Genomic DNA, 19,438 nt, shown 5'->3' on the forward strand with positions numbered 1-19,438 from the left:
ATGCAGAAACCCAGCTACAGCTCCGACTGAAAACTGAAACCTGCTTTCCTTAGTGCCTTGTCAAGAGGTGGCTGTTTCTTCCCTCCCGCTCCTCACATACCACCAGGGGTGGAGTGGGTGTTTTTCATGATCCTTATGGCTGATGACAGTTTTCCTCCCTCGCTCAAAAACCCCAGCTCTTCTGGAAGCCCATGCCCTCCAACTATACCACCCACTATCCCCCTGTGGTAATCATCTGCTAAACTCTCTGGCTCCTCTTCATTTATGTCAGACGTTAGCACCTGGCTCATTCCCTGGCTTCCTTCCCATTCTACTCCTCCAGTCATTCTTGGTGACTGAACATCCATGTAAAGCGTGTGTCAAGCATCCTAGACTCCTGGTGCCTTGACTCCTCACTTCCAATGCATTCCTCCTCCATCCACCTCAGCACTCCCTCCCTCCATCATGCCTTTGCCATCTCCTGGCCAATGACGGCACAACATCTGACCTCACTCCCAGCATCCAACCCCCTGACTACTTCCTTCTTAACCAACTAGTTCCACTCCAGCCATCTTCAACCCCATGGGCGCCCCCCCATTCAGAGGCCCTAACACTGTTTCTCTGCATCTGTCAGAGAACTGGCAAGGAATAGAGGCATGTTCAGATGGGTTTAATTGGAGAGGGTTTGACGAAGTGCCACTTCACAGAGGAGTGGGCAGGTAGAGGGGATGAAGAGAGATAGGGAAGCTTCTGATGACTGGGGGTGTGGGAAGCCATTACCACCAACAGCCTGAAGAGACCAGGGAGAGAATGAGCTCACTGAGCCCAGGGAGAGCCAAACAGTGAGAGAAAGGTTACCTGACAGGGGCTAGACCACAGGAAAACACAGCCACTCCAGAAACAGTAAAGCAAGGAGGAATCAGGGACAGTAAATCCCCAAAACTCTCCTCTGATTTTTTGACCAGTGCCTTCCCTTGGCCAAACTCTACTAGAAGTCAGAGGGCAAGAAAGCCTCAGGAATGCAGTCTGCAAAGGTTTGCCTTTCACAGCAGGAAAGGGTGGACTGCAGGCTGGAAAGTGATAGAGGATGGGACACAACCACCCCTCACAGTGTTCACTTCATTAGCCCTGCCCTTATCTGCAAACATCCTCAACATCCCCGTCCCTCTGCCACACGGGCCTTGCAAAACCCAGCTTTCTGCCTTCTCCACACCTGGATCCAAGCAGGGGGTGTAGCTGCAGACAAGTCTCACTTTGAATTTATGTCCACAAGTCTCAAGGAGCCTCTGCTGTCTGATTATGTTCCCCCAATCCCTTCACCCTCCCACAGTTTGACCCCATCCTCTCTTCAAACCTCATCCCCACTCCTGATGACTTCATTTCATATTTTACTGAGAAAACAGAAGCGATCGGAAGTTGTACAAAATACAACTGAATTATCATAGACTTAAATGCAAAAACTAAAACTGTAAGGTTCTTAGAAAAAACGAGTAAATCTCTGTCATCTTGCGTTAAATAATTTCTTTTTAAGATTTTATTTATTTATTGGAGAGAGAGAGCAGAGTAAGACGGAGACCACAAGCAGGGGTGGGGCAGCAAAGGCAGAGGAAGAAGCAGGCTCCCCACTGAGCAGATAGCCCATGCCATCCAGGGACTCTGAGATCTTGACCCAAGCAGAAGGCAGACACTTAACTGCTTAACTGACCGAGCCACCCAGGGGCCCATAAGCAATGATTTCTTAGTACACAAAGAGCAAATGATAAAAGAGAACACAGATTAATTGGGCTTCACCAAAATTAAAAACTTTGTTGCTTCAAAGAACACCATCAAGAAAACAGAAAGACAAACACACTAGGAGAAAATGTTTTCAAATCAGGTTATCTGAAAAGGGACTCGTATCTAGCATATATCTTAAAAACTCATAACTTAATGAATTAAAAAATAATAATAACCCAGAATATAGCAAAGGATTTGAAGAGACATTTCTCCAAAGATATACAAATGGCGAGCAAGCACATGAAATGGCTAAGAATCAACAGCATTAGTAGGGAAATGCATGTCTAAGACATAATAAGAAGCAACCTTAAAACACTGGGAGGGATAAAATTACTCGACAGAAAAATAACAAATAGCAGCAAGGTTGAGTAGAGACTAGAACCCCCAGCCATTGCTAGTGGGATGGTAAAATGGTGCAGCGCCTTTGGAAATCAGTCTGACAGTTCCTCAAAAAGTAAAACATAAAGTTGCGATGTGACCAGCAACTCTAGGTAGACACCCAAAACAAAAGTCCGTATAAAACCTACACACTAATGCTCACAGCAGCATTACTCACAATCACCAAAAAGGAGAAACAAACCGAATGTCTATGAACTGATAAATGGATAAATAATGTATGATATATCCATACACTAGATATTATTTTGCCCATAAAAAGAAACGAAATATTGATACATGCTACAACATGGCTGATCCTCAAAACCCTCATTTATCTTAAGTGAAAGGAGCCAGTCAGAAAAGACCACAATTCTATGTATGTGAAATGTCAGAATAGGCAAATCTAGAGAGGCACTAAGATGAGAGGTTGCCAAGGACTGCCAAGTCCGTGAGGGAAAATGGAGAGTGAGTGGTAACGTGTACAAGATTTTTTTGGAGGGTGATAAAAAAGCTCTAAAGTTAGAATATGGGGATGGCTGCACAACTTTGTTAATGTTCTAAAAACTACCAAATTATACACTTGAAATAGGTGAACTATGTGATAAAAATCTTAAAATTTTAACTTAAAATTTTAAAATATGTTTTCAAAACATACGGTTGAGGGGCTCCTGGGTGACTCAGTCGTTAAGCCTCTGCCTTCAGCTCAGGTCATGATTCCAGGGTCCTGGGATTGAGCCCGGCATCAGGCTCCCTGCTTGGTGGGAAGCCTGCTTCTCCCTCTCCCACTCTGCCTGCTTGTGTTCCCTCTGTTACCGTGTCTCTCTCTGTCAAATAAACAAACAAAGTCTTTACAAAAAAAAAAAAAAATATATATATATATATATATATATATATGTATACACAGTTGAATCCTAAGAGACAGAATGCCTAGATCAGTCATAGAAGTCAGCAAAGCTTTCAAAGAGATCACACATAAATGAGACTTGAAGGCACAGTGGGAGCAGGCTGGGTCTATGAAGAGGATAGGAGAAAACATTCCAGACAGAAGCAGCAGCAGACACAAAGCTGGGGGAAGCATGGGAAGAGAGCGTGATCTAGAGGTGTGGGGTCGGAAATGCTTGCACTGAGATTGGGTTTGAGCCTGTCTGTGTAGGCAAGGGTCAAATCATGAAGGGCTGTTTAGTACTCCTAGCTATCCATGAAGGAAAAGGAAAACCATCAAAAATTTTTGAACCTGTTAGATGCATCATTCTAATGTAAAAACTGAAAGATGATTTGGAGGTAAGTGAAACTAGTAATCACTTGACCAGAAAGGAGAACAGTAACAACAGCTAATATGTAGAGAGCCCTAACTCTCTACTAAGCACTTTTCTGGAATCATCTCATGTAATTGCATCACACTTTAACTACAAGTGCCTTCTCTTTATAAATGATAGCTGTATGGCTTGGTCCCTTGCCTCCTTAAGGTCTTCAGGCAACTGTAACCTCCCCATGCTTTCCCTATTCCCTTTACTTTATTTTTCTCCAAGACCCTCATCTCAACTTAACCTGTTTCACTTTTTAAATCCTGTTTAAAGATCCTCTCCCCTCTCTAGAATGAAAGCTCCTAAGAACAGATTAATTTGTATTTTCCATTCAGTTCTGTATCCCCAGTTTCCTAGCATATGGGTAGATGCTCAATATTTTTTGAATAAATGAATACATAAATAGATGAGGAAATCGAGTCTCTTAGATTAAGTAACTTGTCTACCGCCATTCAGGTAATAAGTGGCAGAATTCTGACTCAAAAACCTATCATCTTAAACCACTCTGCCATTCAACAAAGTTGTCGAGAATTTTGTAGCTGAAAGATAAGTCTCCTCCTGAGGCTGTGGCAGTGGTAAGGGGGAAAAGGAATAGAATTACCTGAGTGTGATAATAGTTTGGATATGGAAGGATGCTCAAAGGTATCAATCTAGGATGACTGTGGTTCCTGGATTTGGCAAACAGGTAAAGAGTGGTGCTATTTAAGAGAAAGAACACAAAGGAGTCTTGGTTTGGGTAGAAAGATGAAAGAGGAAGATCTGTCTTTTCCACAAACCTTTTGTACCATCTCTCTAGATTACTAAGAAATATTAATAAGTATCAGGCAAGTAAACTCAAATTCTGATTGTCTTCAGTGAGAGGCAGGGAGGGATGGGGATGTTGGTGAGACCGAACAGGGAACTGTTCCTAAAAAAAGAAAAATCAAAAAACAAAACAAAACAAAAACTAGTTCAAGCTTTCAACAAATGTTTTTTTAAGTCCCCAACAGTGTTTAAAATAACTCTGAAGTTAATATTTAAGATACTAAAACTGAAGAAGTCACCTTACCCTCGTGTAGTGAGATTGTAGTCCCATGTTTTGATTACTGTGGTGGTGGCTGTGGCTTACAAGAAGTGACAATCTATATGAAAGCAAGCACTGACACCCAAGCCCAGAGAGGCCAGGAGGGCGGGAAGGCAATGCTTTCGGCCATGCACGCCACAGCACGTGGCCATTCTCGACCCGCCGCGGACTCAGCCTGTTAAGTAGGCGCAGGAAGCTCGCGCCTCAAACGACTGCCAACCTCCATCCTGGAGCGGAGCAGTGGGCGTGCCGCTCTGATTCCTTACCCAGGAGAGGCCGTGGGCCGACGGCCTCCGGTCCCCAGGCGGCGCTGTGGGCTCGCAGGGGCGACCCCGGCACGAGCGAGCGCCGTCTCCCCGGTGCGCATGCTCACCCCCGCTGTGGGCTTGCTTGCTTTTTTTTTTTTTTTTTTTTTTTTTTTCCGGGCGGCCCCGGCGGCTGCGTACTGGCTGTGGGATGGGAAGTGAAGCCCCAGCGAGCGGCAGCGGTAGGGCTGTGAGGAGCAGCCAGGGGGAGGCGGCGGCGGCAGCTAGTCGGTGAGCAACTGGAAAGAGGGAGCCGGGGAGGAGCACCTGCAGGCACGGGCGGTGGCTTCACCATGGCGATTCGCAAGAAAAGCACTAAGAGCCCCCCGGTCCTGAGCCACGAATTCATCCTGCAGAATCACGCGGACATCGTCTCCTGTGTGGCGATGGTCTTCCTTCTGGGGCTCATGTTCGAGGTGAGTCCACCCCGCGCCCCAACCGCTCCGTCGCTCCCTCCTCGGGCTGCCAGCCTTGGCCCCTCGGCCCAAGACCGCGGGGGACCGGACGGGAAGGGGGAGGTAGCGGCCCCCCGGACCCCGAGGTGGAGGCCTGCCCTGCCCTGCCCTGCCGTGCCCCGCGCCGGCTACGGGCTGCCGAGCCCCGGCAGGCCTGGCCGCCGCCCGCAGGACCGGGGGGCCGCCGCGTCGCCCCCTTAGCCGCCGCGCACACCCCGCCCCCGCCCCCGTTCTCTCCCGTCGGCCGCGCAGCGCAGTTCCTGGTTCCCGCGAAGGGTTACGTGGCAGCCGGCGAGGGGCCGGCGGGCGGCGGGGGCGGCCCCTGCGCTGCCGAGCTGGCTCCGGGCGGGCGGGTGGTCGGCCCTGGGGGCTGAGTGCGTCTCGCGGGCGACGGCTGGAGATGAGTGGAGGCCAGGCCTGGCGGTGGGCGGGAGGGCGGGGGGGGCGGGGGGCGCATGTAGGACCGAGTTTGGGATGAACGCGAAACCGACGGAACCGGGCGTCCGCTCCCTATTTGAAGGGCGGTGGCTCGGGGCAGCGAGTGATCGCCACGAGTTCGGCACACTGAGGCACACCCGATTGTTTTCATTCTTCTCTCCCAAACTGGTACTATTGCCACTTGCCGAACTTTTTGCCGTGCTTTTGCTTTTCCCTTGAACTAGGTCTGATTCGTAAATCTCGCTTCTGAACAGCAGTGCCAAGAAGCCGAGTGATTTTCTTTTTGTTTCGTGAAGTATGAGAGGATGGAAATGTCAGGAGTGTGTAAATTCTCTTCCCACATATCTAGTATTTTGATGACTTATTTAACAGCTGTTGAATGTGGGTAATAAACTTTGCAAGGTGAACGTGTATATAACATCCTACGGTTTTCTTTCCCTCGCTCCTCAGTACACACGCCCATTCCTTATCTTCTTTAACTTCTAAATTTTTCTGTATAGACGCTATGCCCCATTAAATACACTAATTATTTTACTTGTGGTTTGTCTCTCTCCTCCTGGAATATATCAGTGAGGGCAGAAACTGAGGTTTTATTACTCTGTTTCCTGTGCCCGGAATAGCACCTGGGACATAGTAGGTGCTTAAAAAGTATTTATTGGATGAATGACACTAAAAATTCTTGAGAAAAACTAGTAGAATGAGACTGCCAGTGACAGCTGAATGCTTTTTTTATGAATAAGATGAATAAAATTTTTAAGTGCAGTCCACGTGGGTTTTTATAAAGGTTATTAGACAACTTAAATTTTTAGTTTACTTTTGCTTCTCTTCTGATAGGCTTTTCTGGATCTACACAGATGTTTTTATTCCTGACAGTGCCATTTATTCCACTTAGCCCACTGCTAAGGGGGCAGTAGGTATGATGGAATGGAAGGTAGAAGAAGGGAACTAACATATGTCCCACGCTTTTAGGCTGGCCCTGTGCTACTCACCTATCGGGTGACCCAAGTCTACGCCTCAGTTTTTCAACCTAAGGAAATAACAGCACCTGTGGTATTCTCACAGCCATTGTTATGTTACAAGGATCAGATAATATGGTGTGACTGCATCTCATGGTTGTTTAAAGTACTATATGAGTGTATCATATTAAAAGTGCAATTCTAAACATTTGTACTCACTTTCTGAATTTTATGTTTTTATATACTTTCTGTTTTGATATTAGAAGTAATACTTTTATATGTACAGTATATTCAACAATTTTATAAAACTTGTCACAACCCATCTCCATATGGTAAGAATTCCTGACTCTAAAAATCTAATCTAAGAATAATATTACCTGCAGGCTATATTTACAATGCTTTGAGTGAAATGGAATATTAATCAGAAATCCTGACACTTAGAAATGGTATAACTTTGCTTTTTTGTAAAAGATTTCATAGTCTCTTACCACATTTCTAGGGAAGTTCACCACCTATACTTTGCCTCACATATCAGTGATTTTTTTTTTTTAATATTTTATTTCTTTAAGTTGGGGAGGGGGGTGGCAGCAGGGAGGAGCAGAGGGAGAAGGCAAGCTGACTTTCTGCTGAACATGGAGCCTGCCAAGGGGCTTAGTCTCATAACCCTGAGATCTTGACATGAGCCAAAATCAGAGGACTAAATGACGGAGCCACCCAGCCGCCCCATATCAGTGATTTTTTATAATAGGGAGTGGATTTTTATTTCTGTGTAAATTATAAAATTTATAAATCTAAATAGACATAACAAAGATCTAAATAGAAGTTTTTTGTTCAAAAGAGAATGTAAGATATGGAAGAGGGAAGTTTGTGCAAGTTGTATGTTTTTATTACCACATGTTAAAGTTTTAGGATTTGAGTGCATGTTTTATACATATCAGGAAAAACTGACAAAGTTAGTTTGGCTGTTTGAGTTTTAAAATAATTGCTGCTGAATCTCAAAATTAACAGAACTATAGAATTACAGTATTTGTGTTAGAATAATAGAGAAATTGATGTTTTTGCAGTAGAACTTATTAGGCCTTTTGTGTAAATATATTGAGGAAATGTCGGAGGAAATTGACGGAGTGATAACAGATACTGTATTACTAACTAAAATGAAAAATCAATATAAATATACTGCAGAAGCATAGACATTGTAAGTAAAGGGGCCGGGTTCAAGTTAGGGCTCCGCAGCTTGCTCCCTGGGTGACCTAGGGCAGATCATTTAACTTCTCAGAACTTGTTTCCTCTCTGTAAAACGGCTCATTGGGTTACTTGGAGAATTAAATTAACTAATGTCTATCGTGGCTTTAGTTCAGTGCTTGGTTTACAGGAGCCATGCCATAAATAGTAGCTATTATTATTCATTAGATATTTATCAAAGTTGAAAATAGAAGACAGCATTTTTCGGTGAAAAAAGTGTCCCATGGTTAGCTTCTAAAGAGATTCTATGTAAAAAGGTTAATTTTTAAAAAGAAGGTAGTCTGTTCTGGAAATATCTAAGTTTAATTTCCAAGAAACTTCATGTTATCAAGAATTGATTGTAAATTTTGAAATCATGGTTTTAATTACAGTCAGTATCTTTCCACATAATACAAATCATGGTCTTTAGTTAATGGCTTCATATTTGAGTTGGGAAAATTTGAACAGTTGAAAAATAGAAGGGTGCTTGGGAATACAGGTGAGGATAAGAGGAGTGAGAAGTTAGAGGTTTCCAAGAGGAATATTTTCTTCTGGAAGGGAGCTTCTTTGCAAGAGTCTGGGTGGTTTGTACCGTGCCAATTTGGGGGAACAAATCTTGGAACCGTTTTAGAGGGTTTGGGGTTTTGGGGGGGGGTTTGTATTTTTAAGAATGACTCGTCTTAATGCTCACATTTTCTTTCCATCTCGTTTTTTAAGAACGTAATTTTATTTAAACTTAAAGTGATGAGGAAGTAGAATGTGATATTCAGAAATTGTCTTTATCTTTTAGGCATATAGTCAATGTAGTAAATCACACCTGCCTCTAACAAGTACAATATAATTTGAACAAGAAAAAAATAGCAACCCCAAACTGGTGACCTCTTGATTAAGGAAACATTAGTATATTCATGATATTACATACAACATAGAATTAGATAATTCCTTAGAGTTTGTGGAGCCTGTTTAAGATGTATCTGAGTAAGTTTCCTTCTTTTCTTGTAAATGGAAAACAGTCTTATCAATGTCCAAAACTGTCATAAACTCAGTTATTTTTACTTTTGAGTGTATTATATATTTCTGCAGCTTATTTTATTCCAAACTAATTTGTCTTCCTATTAATTGATTGTAATATTAGTTTAAAGTAATGCTGGCTGGAGTGTGAGGCTTAGGGAGGCCTGGAAATGGCTAGTAGCATGATTTTTCTATAAACTTTTTGGGGTGTGTAGTTTGTATTTTTCCTCTTGCTGTACTTAATGCCACATGCTAAAGTAGCTGGAGGTCAGATTTTAATTTTATTTGGAAACCTACCATAAAACTATAATCTAATTTTTTTGCTTTTGGCATTTGATATTAAATGTATCTTTGAAGAATTTCACTTGTCATTTGTAAAAGACTCCTGAGAAGTTTTCTTAGCTACAGTAGGGGTGACCTCATATTCTAAACTAGAAACAGGTATATAGAGAAACTATGTATGTGTTGATATATGTGGAGTCTGAATAAAGATATCAAAAAATGAAGTTTGGTCATCAGTCAGCTTTATTAAAAATAATCACATGAATAGTTTTGCCCTGGAAACTCATGCCATTATTCTGCTCTGATGCATTCATGTGAATGACCCAAATGGTAGTACCAGAACCCTTGCTGGCCTTTTCTATTCAAGTGACCTTTCTGTATCTGCGACGGTTAAGCAACTCACTTTAGTGGCCATACCATGGACTTTATCACGTAGGCTTGCGTTGTTTCCAGATTCTGAATTCCAGTATAGCAGAGCACAGCCACCACCTACATGTCGCTTCACCTCCTTCATTCTGCTGCTCATGTGCTGACTGTCCACCTAGTCTAAGCTTTTATGGTGCATTGGGCCCCTCATTGCTTTGCTCTCTCCCTGCAGACTTTAACTACTTGTCCACACTCACCCCAGGCCTCAGCTCCCTTTCCCTCTTGGTCTTTCCTCCATATTAGCCCTGTAAATATCCAACTATGGATTCAGCCTGCCCTCTGTCTTTTCTGTGCTTCTCCATTTGTGGATTGCTAAAGGTTGCCAGAGAAAGTCATACACTTGTGCTGATAGATTATATTACAAATCAAAAGTTTCTAATCTCAGGCATCAGTGACACCCAGTGATCTTTTTTCTTTTCCCTGGCCAGCTCCTTCCCTATAGGAATGAAATAAATACTCATCTTTCAAGTCCCTAATTATGCTTAACAGATGGCTTTGCTTTTTTTTCTCTGCCATGAGAAAAATAAGAATTTACTAGATGTGTGTTTCTTCATTTTTCCTGCCTTTTGAATCTGTCTTATCCATTACTGCCTTCTTCCCCATTTAAGAAGAAAACTTCGAGATTAACTTCTAGCTCTATCCTTACATTTTGTTTCCTACCAGATCTTTCTATACATTACTCCCTTAAATGTTTAATTTCTTCCTTTTCCCTGGCATCTTCCTGATTGCCTCCACATACGCTCAGTCTCATAAAAACAACATAAATCTTGACCTGGCATCCATCACTGGATACCACTTTGTTTCTCTTGTGTTCTTCAGTCTGTGGTGTGATTTTAACTTTCACTGCTTCATAGGAATCACTCAAGCCATGACCGCTTATGGCTTCTTAAAATGTCCAGTCCATTGTACTCTTTTCCTGCCAAGTCTCTTTTGAAATTTCAACTTTACTAACCACACCTTTTTGAAATGTTTCCGCCTTGGCCTTGGGGGCATCAAGCTGTCTTCATTCTCTTTCTGCCTCTCTGATCATTTCTTCTTATTTTGCCACAAGCTTTTTCTCTGCCCACTCCACAGTTGTGATGTTGTCCTACTTCTCTGCAAACACAATGCTGTCTCCATAGATGATTTATGTACCCCCACAGTTTCAACTACCTACTATAAGTTGAGACTCCCAAGTCTTTAAGCAAGAATCTCCCTGCAGAGTTCCAGGCTTAGGCTTATCTGCCCCTTTCCACCCATATATCTCACAGAAATCTAAGTGCATCTAAAACTCAGTTTTTTTCTCTTTTCCCCAAAAGCTGCTGCTCCTCCTGTATTCCACATTTTTATTAATAGTATTACTTTTCACCCCATTGCTCAAGATGTTAAATATCCGTACATAATCTTTGATTCTTCCCTCTCACTCCCACACCTTATTCTGCCTCAAAAGTATTGTCTCTGTCCCACTACCACTGCCTTAGTTCAGGCCTTACTATCTTTCATGTGGCTCTTACAGAAGTCTTATATTTGACTTGTGTACTTACTCCACTTTATGTTTTATGTAGTATTTAATTAACAGAATTGATCAGTCACTTAACATGGGTCAGGCCCCATGCTGTGCTCTAAACATACAGTGAAGAAACAGGCATGGTCCTAGCTCTTATGGAGCTTACTTTCTAATGAGTGTGACAGAAATTAGTGATATTATCACACCGAGAGTATGTGTTTTCTAAAAAAGGAACACAATTGTTAATCTCACAAAGGCTTTCTTGAAAAGGTGTGATCGAACTGAGATCTGAAGGGGGAAGGTTTTCAACAGGGTTTCAGATAGAATCGCATGTGCATAGACCCTGTGATAGGAGGTATCCAGGAGGCAGTGATCTGAGTTAAGAGTGGAGAGGCAAAGGGGAAGGGTGGTGGATTACCGTATGGGCCACATTAAAGATGTTGTTCTTCGGGTGCCTGGGTAGCTCAGTCAGTTGAGCGTCTGACTCTTGATTTTGGCTCAGGTCATGATCTCGGGGTTGTGGGATCGAGCCCCACATTGGGCTCTGCACTCAGCCAGGAGTCTGCTTGGGATTCTTTCTCTCTCTCTCTGCCCCCTCCACTCGTGCTCTCTGAGTAAGTGAACAAATAATTAGGTAAGTAAATAAATAAATGAATAAATAAAATCTTAAAAAAAAAAAAGATTTTATTTTTTATCCTAGGAAGAATGGGAATCCAGAGAAGAATTTTCAGGGTGGAGGTGGGGGATGGATGGGCATGCAGAAAGGTGTTAACATGGTCAGAAGCTGATTCTGGTGGCAGTGTGGAGAATGGATTTGAGGGGGCTTGAAAGACCACCTAGTAGGTGTATCCATGATCTTTCCAAAAAGCACAAATGAATTTCCCCCACCTCCTAAATGTCTAGTTGTACCAAAATAAAATCTAAAGTATTTAGTCCAACAAACGAGGCCCTTTCTAGCACTTGAGAAGTTTTCTAGGCTTGTCTACTGCTTACTGATGTGCATCCATGCTGGGCCTCTGTTTGCTGCTATTTAACCTTTGTGCTTTCTGTTCTTCTACCTATGCTGCCCTCATCGTCCCCTCTTACGAGCCTAGGGAACTTCTGTTTTCCAAAAAGAAGCAGTTCCACACCATATCCTCCGAGAAGCTTTTCCAGAACATGCCTCATTTCCCACCCCAGGAAAAAAACAAAAACAAAAAAATAATCATTGTTTATCCTGAATACCTGTTGGCTTATAATATTATAAACAAAAAAAAATCATTGTTTATCCTGAATACCTGATTCTGTAATATTATAACAATGTTTACCCATCTTCCTGACCCATCTGAGCTACAGGTGGTCAGGGATTGTATCGTTCATCTTTGTTATTCATTCTTGTCTAGCATGTTACCTGGTGCCCATAAATATTGAGTAAGCATTCCATTTTTCTGTTCTGACCACTTTATTTTTACCAATAATCAGGTCAGTTACATAATTATTGACCACCTAACTATCCCAGGTGTATGAGAGATAAACGCACACAAACCACAGACCCCACCTTTGAACCATTTTTGTGGTGGGAACCGTGCTTCCTTTTCTTTGTTAATTTGCATTTCAATTTTTTTTATAGGAACTTTGTTCATTGTATAAGTCTAGAGACTCTTTGTCAAATCCCTGTTTACTGAAACTAAAGAGTATCTCTTTTGAATTCTTAAAGTTAGGAATAACACAAACTCATCTAAACTGCAGCACTCCCAGTCTCAACCCCTAGGTGATCAGGAATTCATTTATGCCTGTCATAGTGCCTCAAGAACTAGAGTGCCCTTGATTCTTATATTTGGGGGCAGCACTTAAAATGTTTTCCTCCCTTGATCTGCTGTTTGGGATAAGGTCACAAACTGACATGATCTTTTTTTTTTTCATTCTTTCTTTCTAGATTACAGCAAAAGCCTCTATCATTTTTGTTACTCTTCAGTACAATGTTACCCTCCCTGCAACAGGTAGGTAGTTTTCTTTCAGGATTTTCTATTTAAGTAGAAGTAAGTTTTACTTGAACAAATTTGGAGATTACCATGAATGCTAAATTCATTGATTTTAATAGATTTTACTCATGATTAGATTGAATGTTATTTTAATTTTGTAATGCAAGAAGTGATGTATTTTGTTGACTTCACCCTATAGATTATATGAAAATCGGATTTTATGTGTCTGACCTTTGTTGTAGATTTTGTAAATGAACTTGACTTTCCATGGGAGAACTTTTTTTTTTTTTTTGCCTTCTCTTCCCTCTGATCTTTTTCATAAGAAAATTCTAAGAATAGATATTATATATTTGTTTAAAGTGTTATCATTCAATTAAGGTTTCTAAAGATACAATGTTTAGGTTCAGTTTTTCTGACCTATGAGTTATGTTTTAGACCTAAAGAAACAGTCCTTTTAAGCCTATTTTATTTTTGTGTTTTTGTTGTGCTCTACCTCTAAATGTCAGTAAGCTCTAGGAGTTATAAACTACACTCTCAGACTCTATTTTTAAAAGTTTCATTTCTTTTTTTTTTTTATTTTTTTTTATTTTAAGTAGGCTTAAAATTTTAAAACACCCAGCATGGGGCTTCACACCAATGTGGAGCTTGAACTCATGACCCTGAGATCAAGAGTCACATGCTGCACCAACTGAGCCAGCCAGGCGGCCCTAAAAGTTTTATTTCTAAATTATGCAATGTGAAAGTCAAGTTGTTATTGAGAGTTGATTGTAGTTGAATACAATGATAGAGTTAACCAGCATGGGTGAGGGTATTTGGTTAATTAAATATTAACATACTCAAGACAAGTATTGGCTCTGTATTTAGAATGTAGGACCAGTTGTATAACATTGGATTAATTGGGTTTAATTCAGTTACCTAGTTGTATACATGCAGTTGGCCCTTAAATAATGCAGAGGTTAGGGGCTTTGACCCCTGTGCAGTCAAAAATCCACATACAATTTTTTGAGTCCCCAGAACCTTAACTACTAATAGCCTACTGTTGACTAGAAGTCTTACCAATAACATAAACAGTTGATTAACACATATTTTATGTTAAATGTATGATATACCTCATTCTTATAATTAAGCAAATTAGAGAAAAAATGTTATTTTTAAAAAGATAAATGTTATTAAAATCATAAGGACAAGAATGTACATTGGCAGTACTATACTTCTTGAAAAAAATCTGCAGGTAAATGGACCCATGCAGTTCAAACCTGTGCTGTTCAAGGGTCGGTCACATTTGATTTAGTGATTTAGATATCAGATCACTCAAAATCACAAAGTTGTTTTGAAATTTGAATGGGCCAGAGAAGAATAATGCTCTTCTTCTCAAATAATTTCCATAAATATAAAGCTTGAGAACAACAATTTACAGCAACTCATAAGTATTTGATTAAGATTTGTTTTGAAAAATAGAACAATTTCGAGGATTAAAGACAATTTTAAGTGACAGTTGCCTCTATCTATAGTTCTTGTAGGTCAAAATTCATTTAGATAGAGGTTAAATCAGTTTTTCTATCAGAATCATAATGAAGTGTCTAGTTTGAAAAGAGGTAGAAAATTTCAAAAGTTCTTTGAAAAGACAGACAGATAGGCTAAATATAACTTTGATGTAACCTAATCTCTACCTGGGATAATAGCAATTTTACAGTCTTCCCAAGGATCTGAGTATGGCCTCCCTTTCCCTGTTTTTTGGTCTTTGATGGCTGTAACTAACATGTGTCAAGTCTTTTGTAAGTAATTCTTGAGGCCTTGGATTTCTGGGTAGTCTTCCATTGCTTCTAAGACTCAAGATATCCAAAAACAAATCACCTATAATGTTTCTGTAGAACTTATTTATTAGTTAGTGTTCCTTTGTTTGTTTCCATAACTATGTTGTACTTAGTACTGTTCTTATAATCTTATGTATATTTTTGTGTATGTGTGTTCTGTCCTTTTTGGCCTTCAGAAGAACAAGCTACTGAATCAGCATCCCTTTATTACTATGGTATCAAAGACTTGGCTACAGTTTTCTTCTACATGCTAGTGGCGATAATTATTCATGCCATAATTCAAGAGTATGTGTTGGATGTAAGTATACAATCTTAGAAATCTATACTTGATAAAATACTAGCTCTCCATACTTATAGTAGTTACATATTAAATATGCCTTATGATATATTCTTAATTACTAATGGTTATTTTTATTTTTAGAAAATTAACAGGCGAATGCACTTCTCCAAAACGAAACACAGCAAGTTTAATGAATCTGGTCAGCTTAGTGCATTCTACCTTTTTTCTTGTATTTGGGGCACATTCATTCTTATATCTGTAAGTATATACTATGCTTAAATTCGCATTCCTCAAAGTATTTATGTTATATATCCAGAACAGAAAATGATGTCCTATTTTTAATGCTCATAAGCAAATCCTGAACCTTAGAAAATCCCTTCTCTATTCTTGTTCTTATCTAAGATTAGGAATTCTCCTATTGAACTAGTATAAATCAAGTTTCAGCAGTAAGCCTCTCTTTTCGTTAGTTTTCATACAGCAGAAATTCTAAACTGTGTTTAATGTTTCAGAAAGTCTTACTCATTTTTAGTCAGCCTGAATGTTTTTATATCCTGTAGTCATTTGCAGATATCTCTATATTAGCAAAAAGGGTAAGTCAGTGATAACTTTTCCTGGGTTATGTGAATTGTAATATTTCTAATCATTTCTTCTTTTAAAAACAGTCCAAGTAGTGTCCAAGCAACTTAAAATATTGTGTGACTTTTCAGTTAAAGCTATCAAATCCTTTAACTGTATCATTCTAACTAGTGAGTGGGGAAGGTAGTGTTTATGATAGTATTAACAGTCTCTGAAATTTATATGCACTCTAGAGTTTACATATTTTTTTTAATTTTCTTTTAAAAGACTTTATTTATTTGAGAGAGAGAGAGACAGTGAGAGAGAGCATGAAAGGCAAGAAGGTCAGAGGGAGAAGCAGACTCCCTGTGGAGATGGGAGCCGCATGCGGGACTCGATCCCGGGACTCCGGGATCATGACCTGAGCTGAAGGCAGTTGCTTAACCAACTGAGCCACCGAGGCGCCCTTGAGTTTACATATTTTTGAGTTTGTTAGGATTCATAATTTTCTTTAATCGCCATGTTAGAGATGAATAAACAAGCAAAGTGTGTAATAGTTAATGTTGGAAATAGATTAAGACTCAATCTTTCCAGGGCTCATGCCGTTTTATGCTGCTGCTTTAATGATACTTCAATTTTTTTTTATAAATATATGTAATTTCTGCTTAAAATCTATGGTATAATTTTCTTAAATATAACAATGTTACATTTCAATAGGAAAATATTCCTATTAAAGATAAGTCACTTGAGAGGTTTGTTGGGGTTTTTTGGGGTTTTTTACATATGCAGTAATTCTCACTGAATAGATCTGGTTATCTAAAAAAAAATGGGGGTTAGTATGTGGACATCATCCTATGAAACTTGACAGCACCTTGATCCTCCATCTCCTGTCAGGTGCTGCATCTTTCCTGAAACCCTTTTCTGATCACCAAAGACAAAATTCATCTCTCCCATAGGTGTTGTTGCCTCTGTTATGTACCATTACTGTTTTTTTATTGTTTTATGTTTGTTTGCATACATGTATTTTTTACTCTATTGGATTGAAAGAATTTTGAAGGCCAGGAATTACACTTATTTGACTTCATATCTTTCATAGTGATTGTCATTTTGCTAAAATAAGCAATTCAACTGAATCAAAGATGACTAAAACAACTAAGAAGTTTTAGCTTCAGTGGGCCCTTTGGAGCCCGATCTGGGAAACTATAAATGTGCAAGAAATGAAAATACTGTCTTATTGTCCAAGAAAGTTGCATTATACTCAATAGGCTAATTTTTATATCTTCTTTCTTAGGAAAACTACATCTCAGACCCAACTATCTTGTGGAGGGCTTATCCCCATAACCTGATGACGTAAGTCATTTTAGCAGGCTTTTCTTAGTTATGGGCCATGATCATGTCACTTTTCAGCAGAACCCATTCTTGTCATTCTTTTTAAGACTTTAGCAAATTCATACAATAGGTATGTCATTGGCAGTCCCTCTGCCATAAGAACGAAAACTTCTTGTGCACTTACTTTTTTTTTCATGTATGTGATAATATTTCCAGCATGTTCATTAGCTTGAGAAAACTTATTTTAACAATAATCTTAATTTAGTTCCCTTCTCCCTCATCCTTTCTCCTCGTCAGTTCTCCATCTTCTCCATACTTTTGCTCCTCTTCCACACCCCAGTCTCTTTTTACTCCTTTCATTTCTTCTCTTACACTGTAAACTTCAGGGTAGCGATTGTCTCTTTTTTATCTTCCTAGCCCCCAGGGTTTCTATACAGTCCTGTAAAAAAGCTCAGTGTTGCAAAGACATTCAGCTGTGTTACTCATTCTTCAAGCCCAGCTCTAGCACAGCTATTCCATATTTTCCCTTGCTGCGTTAGCCTATGTTGTCTTTTGCTTTCCTGAATTTGTTGTTTCGGTGTATAATATCTTAGGTAATATCTTTACATTGTCTTGGATGTTCTATAATTGTTTCATTTATGTAAGTGTTATATTGTGCCCATGCCCACCAAGACTGTGTACCTTGGCAGCAAGTAGGAACTGTCTCTTTATATTATATATCCTTCAGTGTGCCAGGCCATATGTAGGTGATTGTCACCTAGACAGCACTCAGTAAATGTACTGTGATGTGAGAATTGGAGAAAAAAGTACGAAGGGAATAACATGACCATGCATACCTTTGTTTTTAAGTCCAACAATAGTACCCATGCTGCTGAGTCATTCTGCCTTTTTCAAATGATACTAATTCAGTGAGCTTTTATGCAATAAACATCATATTTATATAGGACTATCTCTCCTCTCCCACCCCCAAAATTTATTTCCAATTGGATTTTGGTTCTCAATTTTAGAAGTCTAGAGGAGAAGGAGAAGGGAGAACAAAGAGAAAGCAGAAGGACTGGAGGGGTATAACTCCAGAGACTATTGATTCTAGGCTGATGAGCTCAATCTCCTGGGGAACATTCCATGCTGTATTCCTCTTTCTGAACCTAGTTTTCCTCCATTTATTTGAGAGCTCTCTCAATGTTCCAACCAAGTAAAGTTACCATATTTCCCTAAGAAAAAAGTCAGGGAGTGTTTGCAGTTGGGATTATACCAATTTCAGGTGATTGTTCTTCTAGGCACCTTCACCTTTGTGTCCATCTTTTTGCCCTTCCTGCTTTCCTCCTGGTGAAACCTTAAAGGTCTGTAAGGTGATTCCTTCAAAGTCATGCTCCTTGTGTCTTTGGTAGCTAACATGACAAATCAGTATTAATTTACTAATAGATTAGGGCATCTGGTTCCTCCCCACTAGCGTGCAGGTCATCAGGGTTCTGCAGATAATGTCTTTGCCTCTGTTGTTTAATCTAGAGGAATCAACTGGTGGTGAGAATATTCTAGGGAGATAGGGAAGTGGCTGCTGGGGAGTTGTTAAAGGGGAGCAGAATACTGCTGGGAGACCTGAAATGATAACACAAAGGTAGCTACTTTGTACATCCTGATTTCCCACATTTGTTTTTACTTTATTCTTTAAAAATAAGGTGCTTTAAAGGGTATTTTTTTCCTTTCTTTGCAGATTTCAAATGAAGTTTTTCTACATAGCCCAGTTGGCTTACTGGTTTCATGCTTTTCCTGAACTCTACTTCCAGAAAACCAAAAAAGTAAGCTGGGGTTTTGTATTTTTATAAGTTTTCTTGTCATTTTTTTCCTTTTTTTGAAAAGTCACTCTAAAATTGGACATTTTCTCATGTCTCTAACCTCGATTTTTCTTTCCCACCTCAGCTCTTCCCCGCTTATGCTCCCACCTCCCCTCTTTCCACAAAGACTAAATATCCTCACATATTTCTTGGGGAAAATCTTTGGTCATTTTTTTTTTTTAAAGATTTATTTATTTATTTATTTATTTGACAGACAGAGATCACAAGTAGGCAGAGAGGCAGGTAGAGAGAGAGGAAGGGAAGCAGGCTCCCCGCCAAGCAGAGAGCCCGATGTGAGGCTTGATCCCAGGACCCTGGGATCATGACCTGAGCTGAAAGCAGAGGCTTTAACCCACTGAGCCACCCAGGTGCCCCAAATCTTTGGTCATATTTTAACTTAGAGTGGAATCTTTTACATTTGACGTGTTAATCACTTGTCTTAAAATTGTATTAGTGGTAATTTTAAAATAAAATTTAAACAAATTTTGAAATCTGTAATATTAGTATTACAAATAATGTAATATTAGTTGTATGTTATTGATATTCTTAGGAATTTCACATATGAGACAAAAGGATTAATCAGATTA

The 19,438-nt window shown here is 39.9% G+C and overlaps 1 protein-coding gene across 1 annotated transcript in view; it reads left to right on the forward strand.

Annotated features, from left to right (window-relative positions):
* Window positions 1–4,921: 4,921 nt before the first annotated feature.
* TRAM1 (translocation associated membrane protein 1) overlaps window positions 4,922–19,438 on the forward strand; it is a 30,302-nt gene continuing 15,785 nt past the window's right edge. Inside the window, exons 1-6 of the mRNA XM_080803168.1 lie at window positions 4,922–5,221; window positions 12,996–13,059; window positions 15,032–15,153; window positions 15,277–15,393; window positions 16,982–17,040; window positions 18,731–18,815. Coding sequence (XP_080659294.1) covers window positions 5,099–5,221; window positions 12,996–13,059; window positions 15,032–15,153; window positions 15,277–15,393; window positions 16,982–17,040; window positions 18,731–18,815 — 570 coding nt within the window. The 5' untranslated portion in view covers window positions 4,922–5,098. The remainder of the gene's footprint in view (window positions 5,222–12,995; window positions 13,060–15,031; window positions 15,154–15,276; window positions 15,394–16,981; window positions 17,041–18,730; window positions 18,816–19,438) is intronic.

Source organism: Martes martes (genome assembly GCF_963455335.1).
Source record: "Martes martes genome assembly, chromosome: 4".
Lineage (NCBI taxonomy): Eukaryota > Metazoa > Chordata > Mammalia > Carnivora > Mustelidae > Martes > Martes martes.